Genomic DNA, 20,583 nt, shown 5'->3' on the forward strand with positions numbered 1-20,583 from the left:
TTGATGTTGTAATGTGTAATCATTCCTAAAAATGCTCACCTTGCATGTTCAGGCCGTTCGCCTCTATGAATGATTGACTTATGCATGCCAGGACTGATTGCGACTGGTGTACGGGGGGTGTCGAGCGCGGGATTATAAGAGCCGCCCGGAAGCCAAGTCAGCCCCACTTCCAAACATGAGGATCCTCCTGCTTTTCGGGCTGGTCGCAGTCGCGCTGGCTGACGTCACTCGCTTCGACGGGTAACATTTTCCAATCTTCTGATGAAAAGCCATTTTTCTTTTTTTGATGGCATGATGCGAGACACGCTGAGTAAATCATCGTTTTTGCTTCTGCCGCAAACTGTGACAAGTGCCTGCGATCCATCGTGGCGGCGTAGGGATCTGATCCAGTTCAATTAGCCTCCCATCAACTCAGTGTATTGCAATTTTCCGTGTGCCGGCAAACAAGAAAGTTTTTGTACTCCCACTGTGACACAGTTTATCACTGGGGTTGTCGATGAACTGTACTGTATCATACTGAGAACTGTTTCTTGTATTTTTTTGTCAATACCAAACAAAATTAAGCTTTGAGATCTACAGAAAGGCAGAATATCTATTGGATCTCATCTGGCGGTAGCACAGTGATATAGTCTATACTGTTTTGCAGTTCTAAGGCTATGGGTGTGAATCGGGCTCTGCCATTTCCTGAGTGGAATTTGCATGCTCTCACGGTGCTTGGGCTGTTTTCTCCGCCATCCTCCCACATGCCAAAAAACATGCATGTTAAGTTCACTGAAGACTAAAAGTTCCATAGGTGTGAATATGAATACCCTGTCATTGGTTGGGGACCAGTCCGGGCTGTCGAGCTCGTCCAAAGTCGGCCGGGATCGGTTCCAGCTGACACGCAACCCTAATGAAGAAGATGGATGGATGGCCTTATGTTTTTACGTTTTCTTTCCCCCGAAAGCGAGCAAGTGGTGCGTCTGAAACCTGTGTTTGACGAACATGTGACCCTCATTAAGGATCTGGCACAAAGCATTGAGGTATAACTTCAACACCTCACGTACCTTCACTAGATGTTTACTGAGGGTGTAGCTCAACACAATCATCTTTATTGCAGATCGACTTCTGGAGCCCCGAGAGCGCCGAGCTGGTGACCATCGACATCGACGTGGACATCCGTGTGCCTGCCTTGTACCAGGACATGGTGCACACCATGCTGCTGCAGAGTAACATGGAGCACGAGTAAGTTACAAGAGAAGGCTACAATTTCTGCAGAAGTCTGAATTGCTCATCAAGATTTACTCATGGTCAACTGAGAAATAAATGAATTATCTCGTAAGGTGTGGTTTTCGCTCCCGCTAAATCAAATTTTTTCTTAGGTTCTAATTTTTTTGAATGGGTTTTTATACAACTCCAATTCCAATGAAGTTGGGATGTTGTGTTAAACATACATAAAAACAATACAATGATTTGCAAATCATTTGTATCTCCAAAACCTGTATGTATCTTTCAGCATTAATTGTGCCTTCACATATGTGTAAGTTACCCATGCCATTGGCACTAACACGGCCCCATACCATCACAGATGCTGGCTTTTGAACTTTGCGTCCATAACAGTCCGGATGGTTCTTTTCCTCTTTGGCCTGGAGGACACGACGTCTACAATTTCCAAAAACAATTTGAAATGTGGACTCGTCGGACCACAGAACACTTTTCCACTTTGCATCAGTCCATCTTAGATGAGCTCGGGCCCAGAGAAGCCGGCGGTGTTTCTGGGCGTTGTTGATAAATGGCTTTTGCGTTCCATAGTAGAGTTTCAAGTTGTACTTACGTGCCGCCTGAGGGATCAAAGGTCACATGCATTCAATGTTGCTTTTCGGCCTTGCCGCTTACATGCAGTGATTTCTCCAGATTCTCTGAACCTTTTGATGATATTATGATTATGACGTATATGATGAAATCCCTAAATTCCTTGCAATTGTACGTTGAGGAACATTGTCCTTAAACTGTTTGACTATTTTCTCACGCACTTGTTCACCAAGAGGTGAACCTCGCGCCATCTTTGCTTGTGAATGACTGAGCGTTCCTTAACTTTCTCAAGTCTTTTTTGCCACCTGTCCCAGCTTTTTTGGAACGTGTTGCAGCCATAAAATTCTAAGTTAATGATTATTTGCTAAAAACAATAAGGTTGATCAGTTTGAACATTAAATATCTTGTCTTTGTAGTGTATTCAATTAAATATAGGTCGAACATGATTTGCAAATCATTGTATTCTGTTTTTATTTATGTTAAACACAACGTCCCAACTTCATTGGAATTGGGGTTGTTGTATGCTTTCTGAAATCCCCTCGCATGTGACCCAACTTATTTTTTTAATTGGGCCCGATTATCGGTATGCGTCTACCTTTTTGCAAAATACAAGTGTTTTGCGAATGTTCCAACAGGGTCCTGATCGACGACCTGCAGGCTGCTGTCGAGGACCAGGCCGACAACAAGGTTTCACCCAGGACCCACAGCTACACCAAGTACAACAGCTGGGACAAGGTAAGAGGAAGCAGGCCAAGTGGCAGACCTACGCTCTCAGATACAGGAATAGAAGTAGTAATCCATTAAAATCCTGGAAGACGCAATCTACACCAGGGGTTCCACTAAATGTACTAATGTTTTGGTTTCAGGTCCAGGCATGGATTGCATCCATTTCCTCTTCCAACCCCAGTCTGATCAGCAAACAGGTGATTGGGAAAACCTACGAGGGACGCCCCATGACTCTCCTTAAGGTATCCAATGAGGACTTCCTAACAAATGATCCCCCGTGTTTTTACTGGACATTTTTGCAACTCACTTTCTTTGCTATTGCAGCTCGGTAAGAGAACCAGCTCCAACAAGCCTGCCATTTTCATGGACTGCGGCATCCACGCCAGAGAGTGGATCTCCCCCGCTTTCTGCCAGTGGTTTGTCAAGGAGGTACGAGCCAAAGAACCCAAGCTGAAAAAAGGAGATGTTTTCCAAAACATTAGTTTTTCTGTACTCAGGCTCTGTCCACCTACGGCAAAGATACTCAGATGACCAGCCTGCTTAACCAGATGGACGTCTACGTCCTTCCCGTCTTTAACATCGACGGATATGACTACACCCACAAAAATGTATGCGATTATGCATCATGCGACCATGCCAACATGTGGCGAGGCTCACTTCGAAACACATGACTCCGTTTGCATTATCTGCTTTTCAGAACAGGATGTGGAGGAAAACTCGCTCCAGGAGGTCTGGCTCCAGCTGCATCGGAGCTGATCCCAACAGGAACTGGAACGCTGGCTGGTGCAGTAAGTCGGATGAAGATGATCTGTGAGGGATACGCGTGTTGTAGTATTTCTGCTAGGTAGGATTTCAAAGGAGAGTCTTTCCTTAGCACGTTTCCTTCGCGCATCGCTTGGATGTCATCTGTCATCTATTCTGGTCAACAACCATATTTTCATGGTAGAGTTGAAGTCAGTGGCAACTGGCCAACAGAAAGCGCTAGGGCGCCGCCGTACCACTCACCAAGAAGACGAAGAAAAATTAAGAAAAAAAGGGTCAGCCCTGTCAAATACAAGTGAGTGACTATGTACCACACCCTATATACTACCGGGCCAATGGTGATTCCAGGGGCAGAGCCTGAGCCTTGCAACTTGAGTGTCTTCTGCTTGCGGGATCAGAATCAAGCAAAGTGTAAGGGGGAAAAAGCAAACCCCTGGACGTTTGCCCAACTTAGCTGATCATGTCATTGGGGGAGAAACTCTGTGGGGGCGGGGGTGGTTATGATGTAAATTAGGTGATGTGCAGAAGGGTTCAGAGGCACATTTTCAGAAATGGGCAGATAGCCAAAGTGTATTTTCCATAATATGTCCTATTAATGATTCTGGTATCAACTGCATCTCTCAGCATCCACACATAATTTCCTAGTAGAAAGACAATAATCAAGGTCTTCATTCCAGCCATCGGAGCCTCCAGCAGCCCGTGCAGCGACACCTTCTGCGGCTACAAACCCGAGTCCGAGATCGAGGTCAAGAACGTGGCCGACTTCATCCGCAGGAACAAGTCCGCCATCAAGGCCTACATCACCATCCACTCGTACTCGCAGCTCCTGCTCTTCCCTTACTCATACACCTATAATCTGTCAGCGCACCATAGCGAGCTGGTCAGTATGTCCTCGTAGGAACCTCCTTATCAGGGTGTTAGAACAACTTCATCCTTCACTGCTCAGTTTTTGGCTCTCAGCGGGGAGGATTAAGTCAGTTAACACTCTCGGCTCCTCTCCAGCGCTCACACAGACACGTCTCTCGGTGTCCTCAAGTGTAATTTCTGACACTTTAAAGTACAGGAAGTCCTCGATTTACGAACGAGTTCCGTTCCTACGCTGGCGACGTAACCCGAATTTCTGCGTAAATCGGATTTCACCGTTAAAGTCGAAATTTACGTCAAAATACTTCTGTTACGGGTATTGTCCCATGTGAATGTGACACAAAGCTCAATGTGCGTGGGCGTCGATGTGTGAGTGAGACGGGACTGCGCAGGTGTCATCCGGCGGGACTGTGAAGAAGTAAGGATTGCACGGAGGTGCGAGTGTGTACAGTGGCAAGTGTAGTGACGGCGACCGGGGAAGAGTAGCGATTAGCGGAGGACCCGTTGACGTTGAATGTGCAGAGGAGCTAATAAAGCCATTAAAGCAGCAAATCGGTGCTTCGTTCCTTTATTGTTGCCGCCACACAGCTCAGCTGTGCAACGAGAGAAGGGAGTTAACCCCCTGCGTCTCTCGACCACGGTCAGGTGACCACAGCAGGAAAGGTTAACTAAAATACATTAAAATGAAAGAATAAGATGCTGTACTTACCATTACTGTTGAGAGTGTGAAAAAAGTAGGGCGCAAAAAGGCAAAGATACTCCCGCCGGACAAACACAGACAAGCACTATGCACTATGCACTAGCTAGGCAGAAACACTATGGTGCTGGGACAAAATGGCGGACGAGGCACGGGCATTGTAAAGTCGAAATGTCGTAGGTCGAGTGCGTCGTAACCCGAGGACTTCCTGTAGACGAAGAACAAAAGAAGCCTCACAGACGAGGAATTTCATTTCCCGAGCGTGCATTTCTCACATTGATTTCATTTCCTGTCAGGCGCCGCCACAATTCACGCGAAAATGCGTTTCATGTGCATATGAAAATGTCTTTTGCCCTTATCATCTGGATTGCGGTCATGGTTCCATGTCAGTCTTTAAACTTTAACTGTTAAGCAGCTCCAGTCGTAAATAAGTACATGCAAGCTTTTTTTTTTCCCCCCACTCGATTTGATCCACCAGTTCTTCCGCAGATACAGGTGGTCTTTGGTTTACGACAGAGTTCCGCTCCTAACACTAACCTGAAGCAGAAACCCACCGGAGTCCATCACTGTCATCTGTTTAAAAAAAAAATAATAATAATAATAAATATTTCCGAGCTTAAATATAAAACAATCCAATTAAAAAACGTAAGTACGGCATTAACCGTCAGACTTAAATTTTTATATTTGTCAGCTGGCGCTACTTACGATGAAAATGAAACAAGCAAATGAAAAACAGTACAGTTTACGACATATATTCTTATGCTGCACGCCATTCACAACCCAAAAAAAAAAAAAAACATCATTAACGGACCGTCCTTAAACAGAGAACCTCCTGGTCTATGATGACTGGTAGCTATGAAAAAATAAATAAAATAAAAAGATGATGATGTTCAATGATGTTCTTTCGCCTCTAATTTGCAGATGAACATCGCTCAGGGAGCTTCTGCTGCTCTTCGTAGTCTGTATGGAACTCGCTACACCAGTGGACCCGGTGCAGCAACCATCTGTGAGTAAAACTGAAATCCTTTAGAAGGCCTGACAGTAGTGTCATTGTGTGATATTGCCTCCACTAAATACCAATTGTGCAAAGTGAGAGGTCCATGTCTACGTCCTACTCTTACCATTGTTGGCCCAGACTGTTTAAACCATAAATATACCACAAACTATGGATGCCCTTGTCATTTCAAACTCATCTTCCATTGCTTTCAAAATAAATATTTTGAAAACAAATGTATCAAAAGTGCACATATACATGAACATGGGGCAAACACTCAGCTAATATCCACTATCAACCCAGGCCAAACCTAACTCCGTCTCTCAGTCGAGCTGGATCACCTCAGCATACTTCTTTGAGACCAATTCCTGTTTGGTGCCATCTTGTGGCATCTTAGAGCGTTACAGAAAGAACATGAAAAATCTGAAAAGGTGAGTTTGTCAATGAATAACAGACATTCACTATGTGCCGTCAGACCCCGCTGCCGGAGGCTCCGACGACTGGGCCTACGACTTGGGTGTGAAATACTCCTTCACCTTTGAGTTGCGTGACACCGGTCGTTACGGCTTCCTGCTGCCCGAGTCTCAGATCAAGCCCACGTGCGAGGAGACCATGCTGGCCGTCAAGTACATCGCCGCCTACGTGCAGAAGAACCTCTATTAAAAGGAGGACCCCCGCCAACTGGTTCTCCAGCCCCCCCCCCCCCCACCTCGGCCCCTGGCAACCTCTCTGCCATCTCCGGCTCCGTATCCATGGGAACGGTCACCACCCGCCATGTTTCCTCGCTGTGCTTGACAGAATGTCAAGATGAGTACGAACAATAAAATCAATGATCCATCCCCCCGTACTGAATCAAAGCTTTATGCGTGTATAATAGAGTGTCTGCTGCTTTGTCTGATGGGATGGAAAAGTGCAGAATAAAACACTAATGAATAACAAGTAAAAACATAGGGCACACTATACAGGCTCCATTGCATTAAATTTAAAAATATCATATTTTGGGGGTAAAAAAAACTGACAATGCTTAAAGCAGTAAGTATGCATTTATTCAGAGCCAGCCGACACCTCCACGGGGCCCTAAACAAAATTTGATTTCTGGGGCCCTCTACTTCACACAATAATAATGATTATTGATCAGTCATTGTTGAATTTCCCTTTGAGGGATTATGTTGAGTCTTATTTTTTGTAAACATTACACTGCAAGAGCAGACCGGGGTGTACGTACACAACATTTTAAGTTATAAAGCACGAAGAGGAATACGGAATATCATCATCTAGGCCTACTAAAAGTAACAAAAATAAACCAGTATACTATGCATTTCTTGCAAAAGTGCAATGTTTTTTGTTTGTTTGTTTGTTTAAAAATAAAACTATAACAGCAAGAACAACAATAAAGTGCAAGAACAAATAAAATTCCTTCTATTTTTTAAATATAACTTAAAATGTACAACAACAGTATTACATAAAATAATAAAATGCCAAGCAAATACTTAACCAAGAGTGTACAGTAACTGAACGGAGGTACTTGAAGCAAGGTCACAGAAATGCTTAAAGAAACATGCAAAACAAATTGTTGAAAAAGGATTCCCAGCCACTGCGTTGCCAAGACATCATCAGAAATGATCTAATTTCACTTAATTTGTCCGAAAATTACAATGTATTGGCAACAACAAAAATGTATCCATCTTCATCTATGCCAGGGATGTATCCTAACAGGCAGAACAATTCAATGTTCTTCCGCTAGATGGCAGAATATAGAGTAAACTGTGTAGCCACCTGCAGTTTAGTGTTCACCTAAACAGGCCCAGATTTCACACAATGTAAATTTGTGTGTAATTAAGATGAGAACATTATTGTTTCAATATACTGCAGTTATTTTTTTCGGGTGAAATTTTCGATTGGTGGTGTACCGTCACATGCTTCTAATGACAAAATACGTGCCAAGGCTCAATAAAGTTTCGGAAACGCTTGATTCTAACGCATATCTGTATTGCTTATTGTCCACAAGATGACGCTAGAGCATTAGATAAAACCCTCTTACACGCTTTGTGTCACACGCTTTGTGAACACATTCGTACAACTTTTCATTTAACAATAAATTCTAAGTCTAGAAAACAACTCGTTCCATCCTTAATCATATTTACTTAAAGTGTCAACTGTGCCTACTTTTGCTCCCTGTTAAATGAACATCTCAGTGAAGTCCAAACTGAACATTATGATGCATTAATGTATACAAAACTAAAGACACCGCATAATAACGTCTTATTTGCCTGTGCACACTCTTTTGAGTTTACACGCACTCCTGGAGAGTGAGCGTGCGCGTGTGTGTGTGTGTGTGTGGAAACTCAAGTTGTCCGTGCGTGGACAGGCAACCACGTGACGCTGACCACTGCCCCGGCGGCTATAAATGCAACTCAGCATACTTTGCTCGCTCCTTTTGGTTTCCTCGCCAAAGCTGCCTCGACTGAGCGCGTGACTGCGTGCGTGCGTGCGTGCGTGTGTGCGTGTGCGTGTGGTCACGTCCACGACGCTACGACGACGTAGCTTGGACTTTTTTCTTCTTCAGTCATGGCAGGTAGGTGACTACAGAACGTGGATTTTTTTCCCTCACCCCCACCCCCTTCAAATACCGCGATAACGCACAAAGGGGCGAGAACTGAGACTTCTAATCCGTGCTACGAGAGTGTTAAAGGTGGTCATAAAACCACAGCGGTGAGTTAACGTTTAAAAGTAAACGCGAGTTATATATGTCGAATGTCGTGAGAACGCCAACGTGTCGTCACTAACGTCGAACTAATGTGTGTCCAGCTTTAAGTGAGCTTTTCGGTACAATATATTGCCCTGGTGTCTAGTGTGACGTCTTCACAAAAAAAAAAAAAAACAAGTGACGTCAAATAAATTGTTACTGTTCAGTATAATCTTTTTTTTTTTTTTTTTTAGCTTTATTGAGATTAACAGTAACAAGTAACGTTATTAATTCATGTGTATTTTAATGTTAACTGGAGTTTCTATATTGTCAACAAATATATACGGTATAATGTCAGACTGGATGACAAAACATGGATTGTTAATATTCAATATACAATACCAGTCAAAATGTTTGGATACCCTTTCTCATGCTACTGTATAAGAAACCGTGTCCAACTCTTGTCTTTTAATGTTCCTTTCATCCCATCTTTACAAAAAAAAAATTACAGCCACAAGTGACAACATTTTGATCAAATATTTTCAAATAACTGCAGTTGGTTGGCGACCAGTCCAAGGTGTACGCAGCCTCTCGCCCAAAGTAATCTAGGATAGGCTAAAGCACACCCGTGACCCTAGACTTACTGTTTGTTTCCATCTTGTAAAGATGAGTGTTTGTCTATCCATCAATAATTCTTGATATTTCGGGTATTTTGCAAAACAAAAACGCGTTATTAAAACAGAGGGTCATTGTTTTAAATTGGGGGGGGGGGGGGCCCGGGGGGTTAAATGCATAATGTCTCCTGTAAAGTTTAGCTGAGCACATAAATCCCCACAGCATGAATGCACCAAGAGAAAAGGGGGGGCTTTGGAATAACGAAGGCCTGGCCAAACATTTCTCTTCACAGCCCTGAGCACATCATTTCGACATAAAAGTTCATTACTGTTGGCAAAAACAAAGTTGGTAGGATGTAGACAATTTACATCACCCCTAAATGTCACCCATTGTCCTGGTCTCCTCTACAGACCAGGCCTTTGTGACGTTGGCTACCAATGACAACTATGCGAAAGGAGCCATGGTTCTGGGCCAATCCCTGCGCCGCCACAAAACCTCCAAAAACCTGGCAGCCCTCATCGGGCCCCAGGTGTCGCAACCATGCCAGTAAGGAAGCTCTCTTTCCACCCAAACCAGCAATCTTGTGTTGTTGTTTGACGCTCCGAAAACCATCAGGTCTGTACTGAGGAGGATTTTCGACGAGGTTCGGCTGGTCGACGTGCTGGACAGCGGCGACGCGGCCCACCTGGCGCTGATGAGGAGGCCCGAATTGGGCGTCACCTTCACCAAACTCCATTGCTGGACCCTCACACACTACTCCAAATGTGTCTTCATGGACGCAGACACTCTGGTGAGACCACAAGAGCACATCAAATAACTGTACTAAATTAAACTAAAAATTCAAAAAAAGGTGGGTGAGCATATTTTCTGCCTCTCTGTTTGTGTACATCTCAGGTGGTTTCAAATATAGATGAGCTCTTTGACCGAGAGGAACTGTCAGCTGCTCCTGATCCTGGCTGGCCCGACTGCTTCAACTCGGGCGTGTTTGTTTTTCGTCCGTCTGTGGAGACTTATGACAAACTGCTTCAGTACTGCACAGAACACGGCAGCTTTGACGGTAAGCCAACATGCACATCTTGCGGAAGGAGAAAAAAAACTAAACTTCCTAGCTTGTTCATATTTTTTTATTTAGAGGGGTTTAAGTATATACATTTATTTCTTTTTTTGATAGCGTGGACTGTGTAAAAGAAGCAGACATCACACCATACTTTGGCTTGTTGTCTCTTGTTTTGGAGACTGAAGTTGACTAAGTTCCAAGGCCACACTGTCACCATCATAAACCCTTTAGTGGCGGTCCTCGATTTACAACTGTACAGACATATGGCGTTTCGAGGTTATGATCAGTGCGCAAGGAACTAGTTTGCATAGCAGCCTAAGTATACTACGTCACCACCATAGGAACACAACTATGGAAGTCGTAAACCAAGTATCCCCAATATTAACTGTACAGGCAATGAATAACCGCTGTTAATATTAAGACATAAAAACAAAACCGTCTTGAGTTTATGTCAATTTAAAAACAAAAATTTTAGGCTTAGTTGAGGCTGTCCAATGTGGAACAAGTGTCACAAAAAGGCAAAAAATAAATAAATAAAAAGCAAAGCGTACGCCCAGCGGTAATGCAAGACGTCCTGGATGACGCCAGCTCAGACTCATAATTTTGTGAAGCAAATGCATTCTTTTCATCAAATTCCAAATGGTACAACCTCTATGACTTTCGACTTTAGAGCTTTCGCTCTACTTGGATGATGAATCTAAATCAGTCCAGAGGCAGGCCTGAAGCAATCCCCTGCTTACTAACTGCCTTTCTATAAATAGGACCATAATTGACAAACGGAACATCGTGCTGCATTTAAATGATTCATCGCACAAACACATTAGCAAAGTGTTTACTGGGTTAGAAACTTGGCTGTTGCCCCCTGACAGTAATTAGACTGTCCATTAACCAATTAAAGTGTTACGCCCAAATATAATTTGATATGCAGTTACCACTTCAATCACAAATCACCCTTGTACCTGTCGAAAAAAAGAGTAAAAAGATGTAAAATTGCGCCGAATGCTTTGAATGGGGGAGAAAGTAGTGCCATCTGGTGTACAAAAATTGTAATCTAGTACAGGGGGGTCTCTGTCTAAGACGGTCCGAACAGACGAGGTTTTTAGGTTACGACTGACGTGCAAAGACCAAGTTTGCGCAGCTGTGCAAGATATTTACCGATTTAGATATTTACTGTAATTTTAACTTTGCGTCAGTTAGTGATAGGCTACGGTATGTTTCGATTTATGTACAAATTTGGGTTACATCACCGCCATAGGAACGGAAGTCTGTTGTAAACTGAGCCGTAGTCTTATTCTTAAGCGACATTAAGTCCTTGGGAAAAGTAGCCATGTTGCTCTTTTTGCTCCAAGTAAAGCCTTTATTGAGCCTGCTGCCTCAAGGACAAAGGCCCCCTTCAACTCACCGTTTGCTGAAGTTATTCGTAGGCGCTCGCTAAGGGACGTTCACTTTCAGACTGTGCAGCAAATGTAGCGCTGGTGTACTGTAAATGACTTGCGGTCATCGGTTTGGCCTCGTTTCGGGTTTACTGCAGGGATCAGCACTTAGGAGCTGTATTCCCTGTGTACACCATCAGTGCCCCAAAGGTTTTAACTGTTGTTGAACAGGGTGTTTACGTGTGGGCTGAGGCATGAGTGGAAGCTGCTTTGACCTTTTAGCCGGATGACGCTTGAGCTTTCCATCACTCTCCAGATTATGATTAATATTTTTAAAAAATAACGGGAATGGTGAAGCAATCCGGTGTGTCATATCGCTGTATGCGTGGCTCTAAACTAACATTGATATGTGACAACAAATTGGCAGGACACCAACCAGTTGTCTCGGCTACATAGCATAAATCCCCTAATCTTTCAAAACAAATTTTTTTAACGTTAACCATTTTTTTAAAACATGAGAGACCCCACATGTGATGAGGAAAAAATTGGCAAGTGTGTTCTTACTGCTGAAATGGTAATACCTCCTTAATTAGCTATCGTTCCATTTCACATCTCAGTCAGTCCCTGGCTCAGCCAAACTCGGTGATGAGGATTTGCGATCGTAGATATTGAACAGGTTTAACATTTACGATTGTCAGACCCAGCTGTTTTCCGGGCAGATCGTCAGGGAGAAGTAAAAAAAATAAATAAATAAAAATCACTCAACAGACCCCACACCAAGGGATAATTCCTCAGGATAATATTTTAGGGACAGCTGATAATAGGGCGTTTACTGACTTTGTTTGTTGTTTATATTCAACCCAATTATCAATACACGTGTACCTCGCTTGAGTCTCAAATGTGCCTTTTTATAAACCCGTTCAGGGAGAGGGCTCCACTGCTCTACAAAGCGGTGAAAGGACAGGGATATGGCAGATCTGGAATATCACGCAAATTGAGTTTATATCATGGTATCATGATACTATCATTCTCATTTGCAAAATATCCTATCATATTCTGACTAGTTACTTACTCCAAAAAAAAAAGCACTAAAGATTAGGAAAATGTAAGAACTTTCATCATGGAATTTCTACTCTATAATAATAAGAAACAAACACAACATGAACCAAACGTCACCTCAAAGTCTCTTCCACATTGCATTTATGTAAGCCAAGTCAGGTGTGATGAGCTCTTAGTGGCTGGCCAGCTCTTCACTTGAAGCCCCCTCAAGCCCCGAGCGACATCATGTACAGACTTAGAAAGGAGCGTTAATGCAGAGAGCAGTTCATCAAGCGTGCGCTTGAAGTTCCCTGCGAATATCAGCAAAGTGGTGCCGGTGTGTTACCTGAATTATTTCCATCCCTTCAGGGATAATGTTATTTTGTTGAAAAATAGGAAGCGCTAAACTGCACAAGGTGTCTTCGCCATAAACCAAATGAGGGATGAAACGATGCGCTTCAAACTCTTCTAAAGCAATGGAAGTCAATTAAGATGCCAGAGCTAACTACCTTCCTTGCTTGATGACTTACAAGCATTATTTGTAGAATATTTCACTACAGGAAGTTGTATATAGCTACTATAATGGAGTAAGGGGCAATTAACAAAGAAATACATTATAGCCATTATAATCTTTAAAAGTGTGCGACGCACCCCCGTTGGAATTTAACAGAGGCTTTGAGTGTAGATGTGTTTTGTTTTGTTTTTATGAAGGAAATTGACTCATGAAACATTGTAGATGCAATTAAACCGTGAAGAATGGTAAAAACTAATAAAAAATCCAGGGTGTGCCCACTCGGATGTTTTCACTTAAGGCTGATTGTTTGTCATTTTCGAGATGCAATAGACAAAAAATCCACAGCTAAAGGCTGTGCACGCTACCTACCCAACAATGTTGCCCTCAGGAGTGGGTGTAAACAGACAAAAAGTTTGGAGTTTAATTTCTCACTTGGACAAAAACGTAGCTTCGAAGAACTCAATTCATTCTGCTCAAAACTGCAATGTTCACAAGCTTTACGGTATGATGAGTTTTGCCAATTCTGATGTCAGCTATCAAGCAATCTATCCATAGGCTACTGACTTGCTGCACATATTTTAGTATTTTGACACAATGAGGTCACTGTCCGAACAGCAGGCGATCAGGCTTATTCAAACCCCCATTTAAATAAATTTATAGCGAGGCGAAAGTAAGGAAGACTCCCTATTTATAGCAACACATTGATCTTTGATATTTGCCACATTGAGGAAGAGGGTTCGGTGTCAACTGTAATGCACATGTGACACATACTGTAAGCTATGGCCAGCAACTGTCAAAACTAGCAGTATACACATAACTCTGCCTATTAGAAAAACAATGTGCTCACTACTGAGCGTTTAAGATAAGCAAACGTTTTTAAGAGACAGCCTAGTAAAAGTGGGAATGTTCTTTTTGTGTCCAGACAGTGTCAAAATCATCACGATTCAAAAGGGCTTGTAAAAACAACAGAAATTCCTGTAATACTGTTACTTCATTCAGAAACACTCTTCTTTTCCTGGAGAAAATAGTCTTCCGAATAGCCTTTGTCGCCCTACACAAGGTCCTGATTAGCACAATGGCATAAGAATAGGTGGTTACGTGGCAGAGGGCGTGCTCAGTTACTGCCGTACTTACTGTTTTTCATATAATGGTTTTGTATATATGACTTAGGAAGGTGGTAATTCAGAGTACCTTCTTGAGCCACGCGACCAGCTATTCTTACGTGGCTGCGCAACTTTGTTCATTGTGTGCCGGTCATAACCTTGAAACCTGTCAGAAACCATCCATCCATTCATTTTCTGAGCCGCTTATCCTCACAAGGGTCGCGGGAGTGCTGGAGCCTATCCCAGCTATCATTGGGCAGGAGGCGGGGTACACCCTGAACTGGTTGCCAGCCAATCGCAGGGCACAGATAAACAAACAACCATTTGCACTCACAATTATGGGCAATTTAGAGTCCTCAATCAACCTACCATGTATGTTTTTGGGATGTGGGAGGAGAAAACCCACGCAGGCACGGGGAGAACATGCAAACTCCACACAGGCGGGGCTGGGATTTGAACCCCGGTCCTCAGAACTGTGAGGCAGATGTGCTAACCAGTCGTCCACCGTGCCGCCTGTCGGAAACCTTCTAAACAAAGGTGTAAACTGAGGACCCCCTGTACATGTCCCTTAGGAAAAGTACATTTGAACCCGCTTAAAAGCAAATCTCTCCAGAGTGGACTGAGTAATCTTTCCTTTGTGTCCAAAGGAAAACTTTTGTTTAAACACTAATTGACTCCTTAAAGAATGGTCTACTACCCATACATACATACATACATTTTCTACTCCTTATCCTGTTGCGGGTCATGGGTGCGCTGGAGCCAGTCCCAGATGAGATTGGTCAAAAGTCATTCGAGACCCTGGACTGATTGGCAGTCAGTCAAGAAAAGATGAACAGTCCAGTTGCAATTGATTCAATCCGATGAGAATACAATTACCTAGATGAATGAAAATATTCACAGGCTACCATTCACACAGTCACTCAGTCAGCCGACTGCACCATTACATCCTCAGTGAGCAGAATGGTCTATTAGTACTCAACAAAACTGGACTGACTACTCGCCCCCCACTATCCAGAGACCATGCCACAACCCTACTCTATGACCTTCTTTTCATCCCAGTGATTTTTCAAATAGAATTTAAGATACTTCTCACCAACTAAAAGGTTCTCAACACACACATCCTGATCCCTCCAGTCTAGTAACATACACCTCCTATATAAAATGATGTGTGTCATTTCAGTTATTTTGGATATCCTCCGGAAAAGTCACCACAATCTACCAACCGATCCCATCTAAAACAAATTTTCCTTGGTGGATTTAAACTTGCGACCACTTCCTAACTTAACTAATACACGATTCCACCTAACCTAACTTTTTTTTCTATAGTAAACGTTATCTCTGCCTGTCACACTGAAGACCAGGTTTGCTTTCCCTTCCATTTGTAAAACCGCATCTGTTCGGTATTTAAGGACTGTGGATCGTGTTCGGCGGGACACTTAACCCCTGGATCCCCAATTGCTCTTGGTGCACTCTTCTCAATCTGTCATCTCTGTGGTATTTAAATAGAATTCCAATTGCGTGACAATTAAGGATTTGACTTTCCATTCCGGTCCAAAGATGAGTAGTGTAGTTAGAGCTGCTACTACTACTACTACTACTGCCCTCATGCTATGTCATGGTTGCCTCCCTTCTGTGTTTCAGGGGGAGACCAGGGGGTTCTTAATGGCTTCTTCAGCGACTGGGCCACAGCTGACATTTCAAAACACCTCCCCTTCATCTACAACCTCAGCAGCATCGCCATATATACCTATCTACCAGCCTTCAAGCGGTATGTGTCGAACCCGCTCGCTGACATATTGGTGCGAGTGCCCTAAATTCTTGGAGTGGTCAGGGGTTGTACTCGTTTTGGTGTAAAGGTTGCGAGTCAAATGCCTGGGTTGTCGCCCTCTTTGGCTACATAGCTAAAAGAGGCATGGGGCACGAGCTGCTTTTCAAAGTAGCAGCGTAGGAAGACGTAAAATTGTACTACCGGGTACAGCAAAGAGTCTGCTGAAGTCGTGACAAAGCGTAAGCAAATCACGAGCTCGTAATCACATGCTGACATGGAGTTCGGAGCAAGAGGAGTAGTGGGACGCCTGAAACGCCGGGTTGGGTTTCCACCCCAACAGCTGATAGCAAATCCCCAAATAGAGTCGTTTATTTAAAGACCTTTTATGTTTACCACTCAGCCAGGTCATTGTGCGTCCAACTCTTCAGTGCTTGTGGCCGTGAAATCCCCCCTTTGGAAACAAACCTCATTGACAAGCGCTAGGTTTTGTTTTTCCTGGCAACGTAATGGGAATGATGATCGTGTTTTCAGCAGTCGTAACCGGAATGATGAATATGTTTTTACCCGTCGCCACTTGTCAGCTTTAGCTGCGCTGTGGCCGATGAACAAACGAGGCAGGGGAAATGTGCTCATACTGCAGCGACATCGATCTACATTAACCTCGACTCCACAACACACTTGTCTTGTTTCAGGTGTACATTTAAAAAAAAAAAAAAAAAAAAAAAAAGAAGTCAGATATTTTGTATAGAAAAGTTGTGTATTTTTTAGCTAAAACGTTGTATATGTGATAATATTTTTTTAGATGTAAATTTTCTAGATTTTAGAATTGCAATTACAAGAAGTTGTATATTTGAGAAAAAAATAGTATTTTTGAGATTTAAATTCTAATATTACCAGATCAAAGTTGTATATTTTTAATTTTTAAATTAATAATTTTTCTAGATTATACATTGCAAGAATAACGTTCTAATATAATGAGTATATTTGAGGGGGAAAAAAGTCATTTTCAACACCATATTACAAGAACGTTGTATATTTTTTATAGCAAATGTTATTTTTGAGATTCAAACAGTAATGAAATTAAAACTGCAATATCATGAGAATAAAGTCATATTTGAGCTAAAAAGCCGCATACAGCATTTGAGTTATATTTTCAAGATAGTCAATTATTTTCATGATTAAAGTTGTAACATGACGAGAAGTCATATTTGAGAAAAAAAGTTGTATATTTTCAAGTAAAAAAAGATATATATTTCAAGATCATTGTTGTTATTACGAAAATAAAGTAATATATTTTCCGGAACATAACCTACTATTGACTTGCCTGGTCACATTTCAGCTATGGCGCCAATGCCAAGGTAGTCCACTTCCTGGGGAAGACCAAACCGTGGAGCCACGGCTTGGACGCTCAAACCAAAGCGATCTCCGGGGGCGCACACCCCTCCTTCCTCCTGGATTGGTGGGTCTTGTACTCCACCACCGTGGTGCCTATGCTGCAGGAGCAATACGGAGACCAGCCCTTCCACACGGAATGCGTGGAAGAGGTAACTACACTGTCTGCATTTTTGGATTGTGATGTGCTTTTAAGTCAAGACAGATGATGTACTGTAAATATCATTGTTGTTATGTATTTCTGGTGGTGGATGATGTCCCTGCCTTTCCCGTAAAGTTCCCCTACACTGACATGGTTACTTTTGGGAGCGCAGAGGTATGGAAGAAGCTCAACACAAACTTGTTGGCTTAGCTGCGACTTCACACCAGAGCTTCTACGCCATTCATTTAAGCAGACTTTTTGTTTTTTTATTTTTTAACGGTGTTTTAATTTTGACTCGTGGGTTTTCACTGGTTTGCTCAGGCTGTGGAGGTGAGCCTGGCATCCGTGGCCGCCGCGCTCCACCTGTCGTCACCACCGCCGCAGGAGCAGCAGCAGCAGCCGTCCTCCGAGGAGCGCAAGCAGAAATGGGAGCAAGGCCAGGCGGACTATATGGGGAAGGACTCCTTTGACAATATCAAGAAGAAGCTCGATACTTTCCTCAAATGAGGAGGGAGAGAAAAGAATGCACTTAAACTGCCACAGCAGACATACAGGTGCATCACATTACATTAGATTTTCTGTCCAAAAGTTCATTTATTTCTCTAGTTTGATTTAAAAACTGAAACTCATTACAGGGAGCCCCACATATTCACGGGATGGCAAATTCACTTATTCCTGGATTTTTTTTTTCCTCTTTTTTTTGCTGGGGGGGGGGGAATAAAAAATAAATGATCACTATTATTGTGCTCATCTTGTTGCCAAGGAACTATGTTGAAGTGGCTTGAGGAGATTTATATAGACAAAAGTGGTGCTTTGCTGCCACCTTGTGGCATCTTAGTGCCAAGGAACTATGTTGAAGTGGGTTGATGAGTTTAATCTAGACAAAAGTAATGCTTTGCCGCCTCACCCTGTTGGCATCAATAGGCAATTGACTCTTCTTTTTTTTTTGGTGTCAATTGTGGATTTTTGTTACGGTATTTGTGGCACCGTGTGGTCCCGATCCCCTGTAAATAGCAGATAGGGAAGACTGTATACAGATTCATGAAATGCAAAGGAAAATACTTTCCAAAAGGCCGATTTCTGCGATAAAAACTCTTGATTGTTTATGTAAAGGTTCTTGGAATGGTGTATTTGATTATTGCTATAATCAGAAGTAAAACAAATATTCATGAACTATTTCACTCTGTGTGTAGTGAATCTACAGTAATAGTGATGAAGCCGTACCCTGAGTCATGGAAAAACCACAAGCAACCACAAACTATGTTACAAAAACACACTATTATTTCAAACGCTTCTAACAACATTACTCTTAAGAATAAATGGCTTACAGATGCATTTTTAAATGCACCGCAAGTGCACGTATACATGCGTATACTCTGTAATGGCCCAGGCTAAAATTAACCTAGCCAAGATTCAAAGCTTGTCCTTCAGGTGATATGTATCACTTCAACATACTTCCTTAACAACAATTCATAGACAGGGCTTTGGCGGCATCTTTTGGCACCTAAGGGCGTTTCAGAAAGAGCACAAAAACTGCAGCTTGGCCAGTTTTCAAGCAATTCGCTGGAGATAGGTGCAACAGGAAAAAAAATGCAAATAGGTGAATTTTTGAATAGTGGATAGGGAATATACTGTACTGTATTGTATTGTAATTTCTTTGTTGTATTTTTTTTTTTTTAATTCCCCCCACTGGAGGGAAATAATCAACAAAATAATCTACCAAGAAATAGCTGTGTGTGTGTGTAGTGAATCCATACTATACAAGTTTCACTTTTTCAATCAAGCTACTGGAATACATGAACTTTTATTCCATATTCTAATTCAGTGAGATGCAACTATACATCATCCAACAGCCTGATCCCCCTCCCCACTTACCAAGATAGCAGAGTTAAAATGGTTTATGTTCTATCATTATTTATGTTTTGCTTGCCACATGCAACCATAGGCTGTTGCATTGAAAGCTGAAGAAAGCCTTTGTACCTATTATGTTTTGCACATGACATATAACATTTACCTGTACATTCTTTCATTTTTGCCTTTTTTTTTTTAAGTCACCTGAGCATTTTCACAAATTCTGTCGAATAGATCAAATGTTTACAGCACCTTTGGAAGCCTTGTGAGCATACTGCATGCTATGCTGTACAGTTCGACATTTTATTTCACCAGGATGTGTGATGATATCTTACATCCGGAAATATTAATAAAGAAAAATTAACCAAAAAAAACTTTTGAAAATAGAAATGAGCTAACGTGTGTTTATTTCAACAATGCCCTGTAATGAGCTAGTTATAGTAGTTAATGAAAGTCAAACTATCAGTAATGTCTCTGTATGACTTGTATTCCAGATAAATATAGTATCATTGCACTTGTTGCTACTGTATGTTTATGTACTATTTAAACACGATACATTGTAAATTTGAGAGAAGTAGCAGGACCATTGAGATTGCAGTTATATGTGAATAAAGTTTAATATTTTCAAGATACAAAGTTGTATATTTTCAAGATTAAGTCATACTGGATTTTCAAGATAGTGATTTTTTGATAAGTCGTATGCAATATTTTCAAGACTTAAAAATATCTTAATTTGAGGTGAACTATTTTTAAGATTTAAAGTCCTAATCGAAAAATATATACAACTATCTCGAAAACATACAACTTTGGCCTTTATAGCACAATATTTCATCTGGAAATACACAAATATATATATTATGAACATTTTAAAATGATCGAGTTAGAATCCCTTTTGTAAGTGAAACTTCAAAGTCATATCTTATGGACCTGTACGAATTTCTGTATTTCTGTATACCATGCAGATCACACTATCATTGCACTCCCTGTACAGTTTAACTACTACTACTAACGACTGCTGCTATATATTACCAATGCAAACAACTTGTGTGTGTGCTTTTTTTTTTTTTTTTTTTTTTTTAATTGTTGTGTGGGTTTACGGTTAAGTGGCGAAAATGAACTTCAGAGACGAAGGAAGATGCGTGACTAAGATGTACTTCCGGTTTCGTTGACCGCAGTTTCTCTAATTCTTGCTAATTTATGTAAAAATAGC

At 42.0% G+C, this 20,583-nt stretch overlaps 2 protein-coding genes across 5 annotated transcripts; both read left to right on the top strand.

Moving 5' to 3' along the window:
* The first annotated feature begins 118 nt into the window (after window positions 1-118).
* On the top strand, window positions 119-6,664 carry cpb1 (carboxypeptidase B1 (tissue)). 2 transcript variants are annotated; one of them, XM_061666116.1, is made up of 11 exons: window positions 119-240; window positions 947-1,022; window positions 1,100-1,224; window positions 2,427-2,526; window positions 2,658-2,759; window positions 2,842-2,946; window positions 3,015-3,125; window positions 3,215-3,305; window positions 3,957-4,159; window positions 5,762-5,846; window positions 6,310-6,664. In XM_061666116.1, exons 1-11 carry the CDS (start codon window positions 176-178, stop codon window positions 6,495-6,497), a joined length of 1,251 nt encoding a protein of 416 aa, XP_061522100.1. In that variant the 5' UTR covers window positions 119-175; the 3' UTR covers window positions 6,498-6,664. The 2 variants fall into 2 exon arrangements, with proteins under 2 accessions (XP_061522100.1, XP_061522098.1); XM_061666114.1 differs by having other exon boundaries at window positions 119-1,022.
* A 1,575-nt stretch (window positions 6,665-8,239) lies between these two features.
* On the top strand, window positions 8,240-20,414 carry LOC133396712 (glycogenin-1-like). 3 transcript variants are annotated; one of them, XM_061666830.1, is made up of 8 exons: window positions 8,240-8,409; window positions 9,546-9,681; window positions 9,751-9,925; window positions 10,030-10,192; window positions 15,862-15,988; window positions 17,328-17,531; window positions 17,624-17,696; window positions 17,844-20,414. In XM_061666830.1, exons 1-8 carry the CDS (start codon window positions 8,403-8,405, stop codon window positions 18,027-18,029), a joined length of 1,071 nt encoding a protein of 356 aa, XP_061522814.1. In that variant the 5' UTR covers window positions 8,240-8,402; the 3' UTR covers window positions 18,030-20,414. The 3 variants fall into 3 exon arrangements, with proteins under 3 accessions (XP_061522814.1, XP_061522816.1, XP_061522815.1); XM_061666831.1 differs by lacking the exon at window positions 8,240-8,409 and adding an exon at window positions 8,416-8,546; XM_061666832.1 differs by lacking the exon at window positions 17,624-17,696 and having other exon boundaries at window positions 8,242-8,409; window positions 17,328-17,532.
* The last annotated feature ends 169 nt before the right edge of the window (window positions 20,415-20,583 follow it).

Source organism: Phycodurus eques, chromosome 21, assembly GCF_024500275.1.
Source record: "Phycodurus eques isolate BA_2022a chromosome 21, UOR_Pequ_1.1, whole genome shotgun sequence".
NCBI lineage: Eukaryota > Metazoa > Chordata > Actinopteri > Syngnathiformes > Syngnathidae > Phycodurus > Phycodurus eques.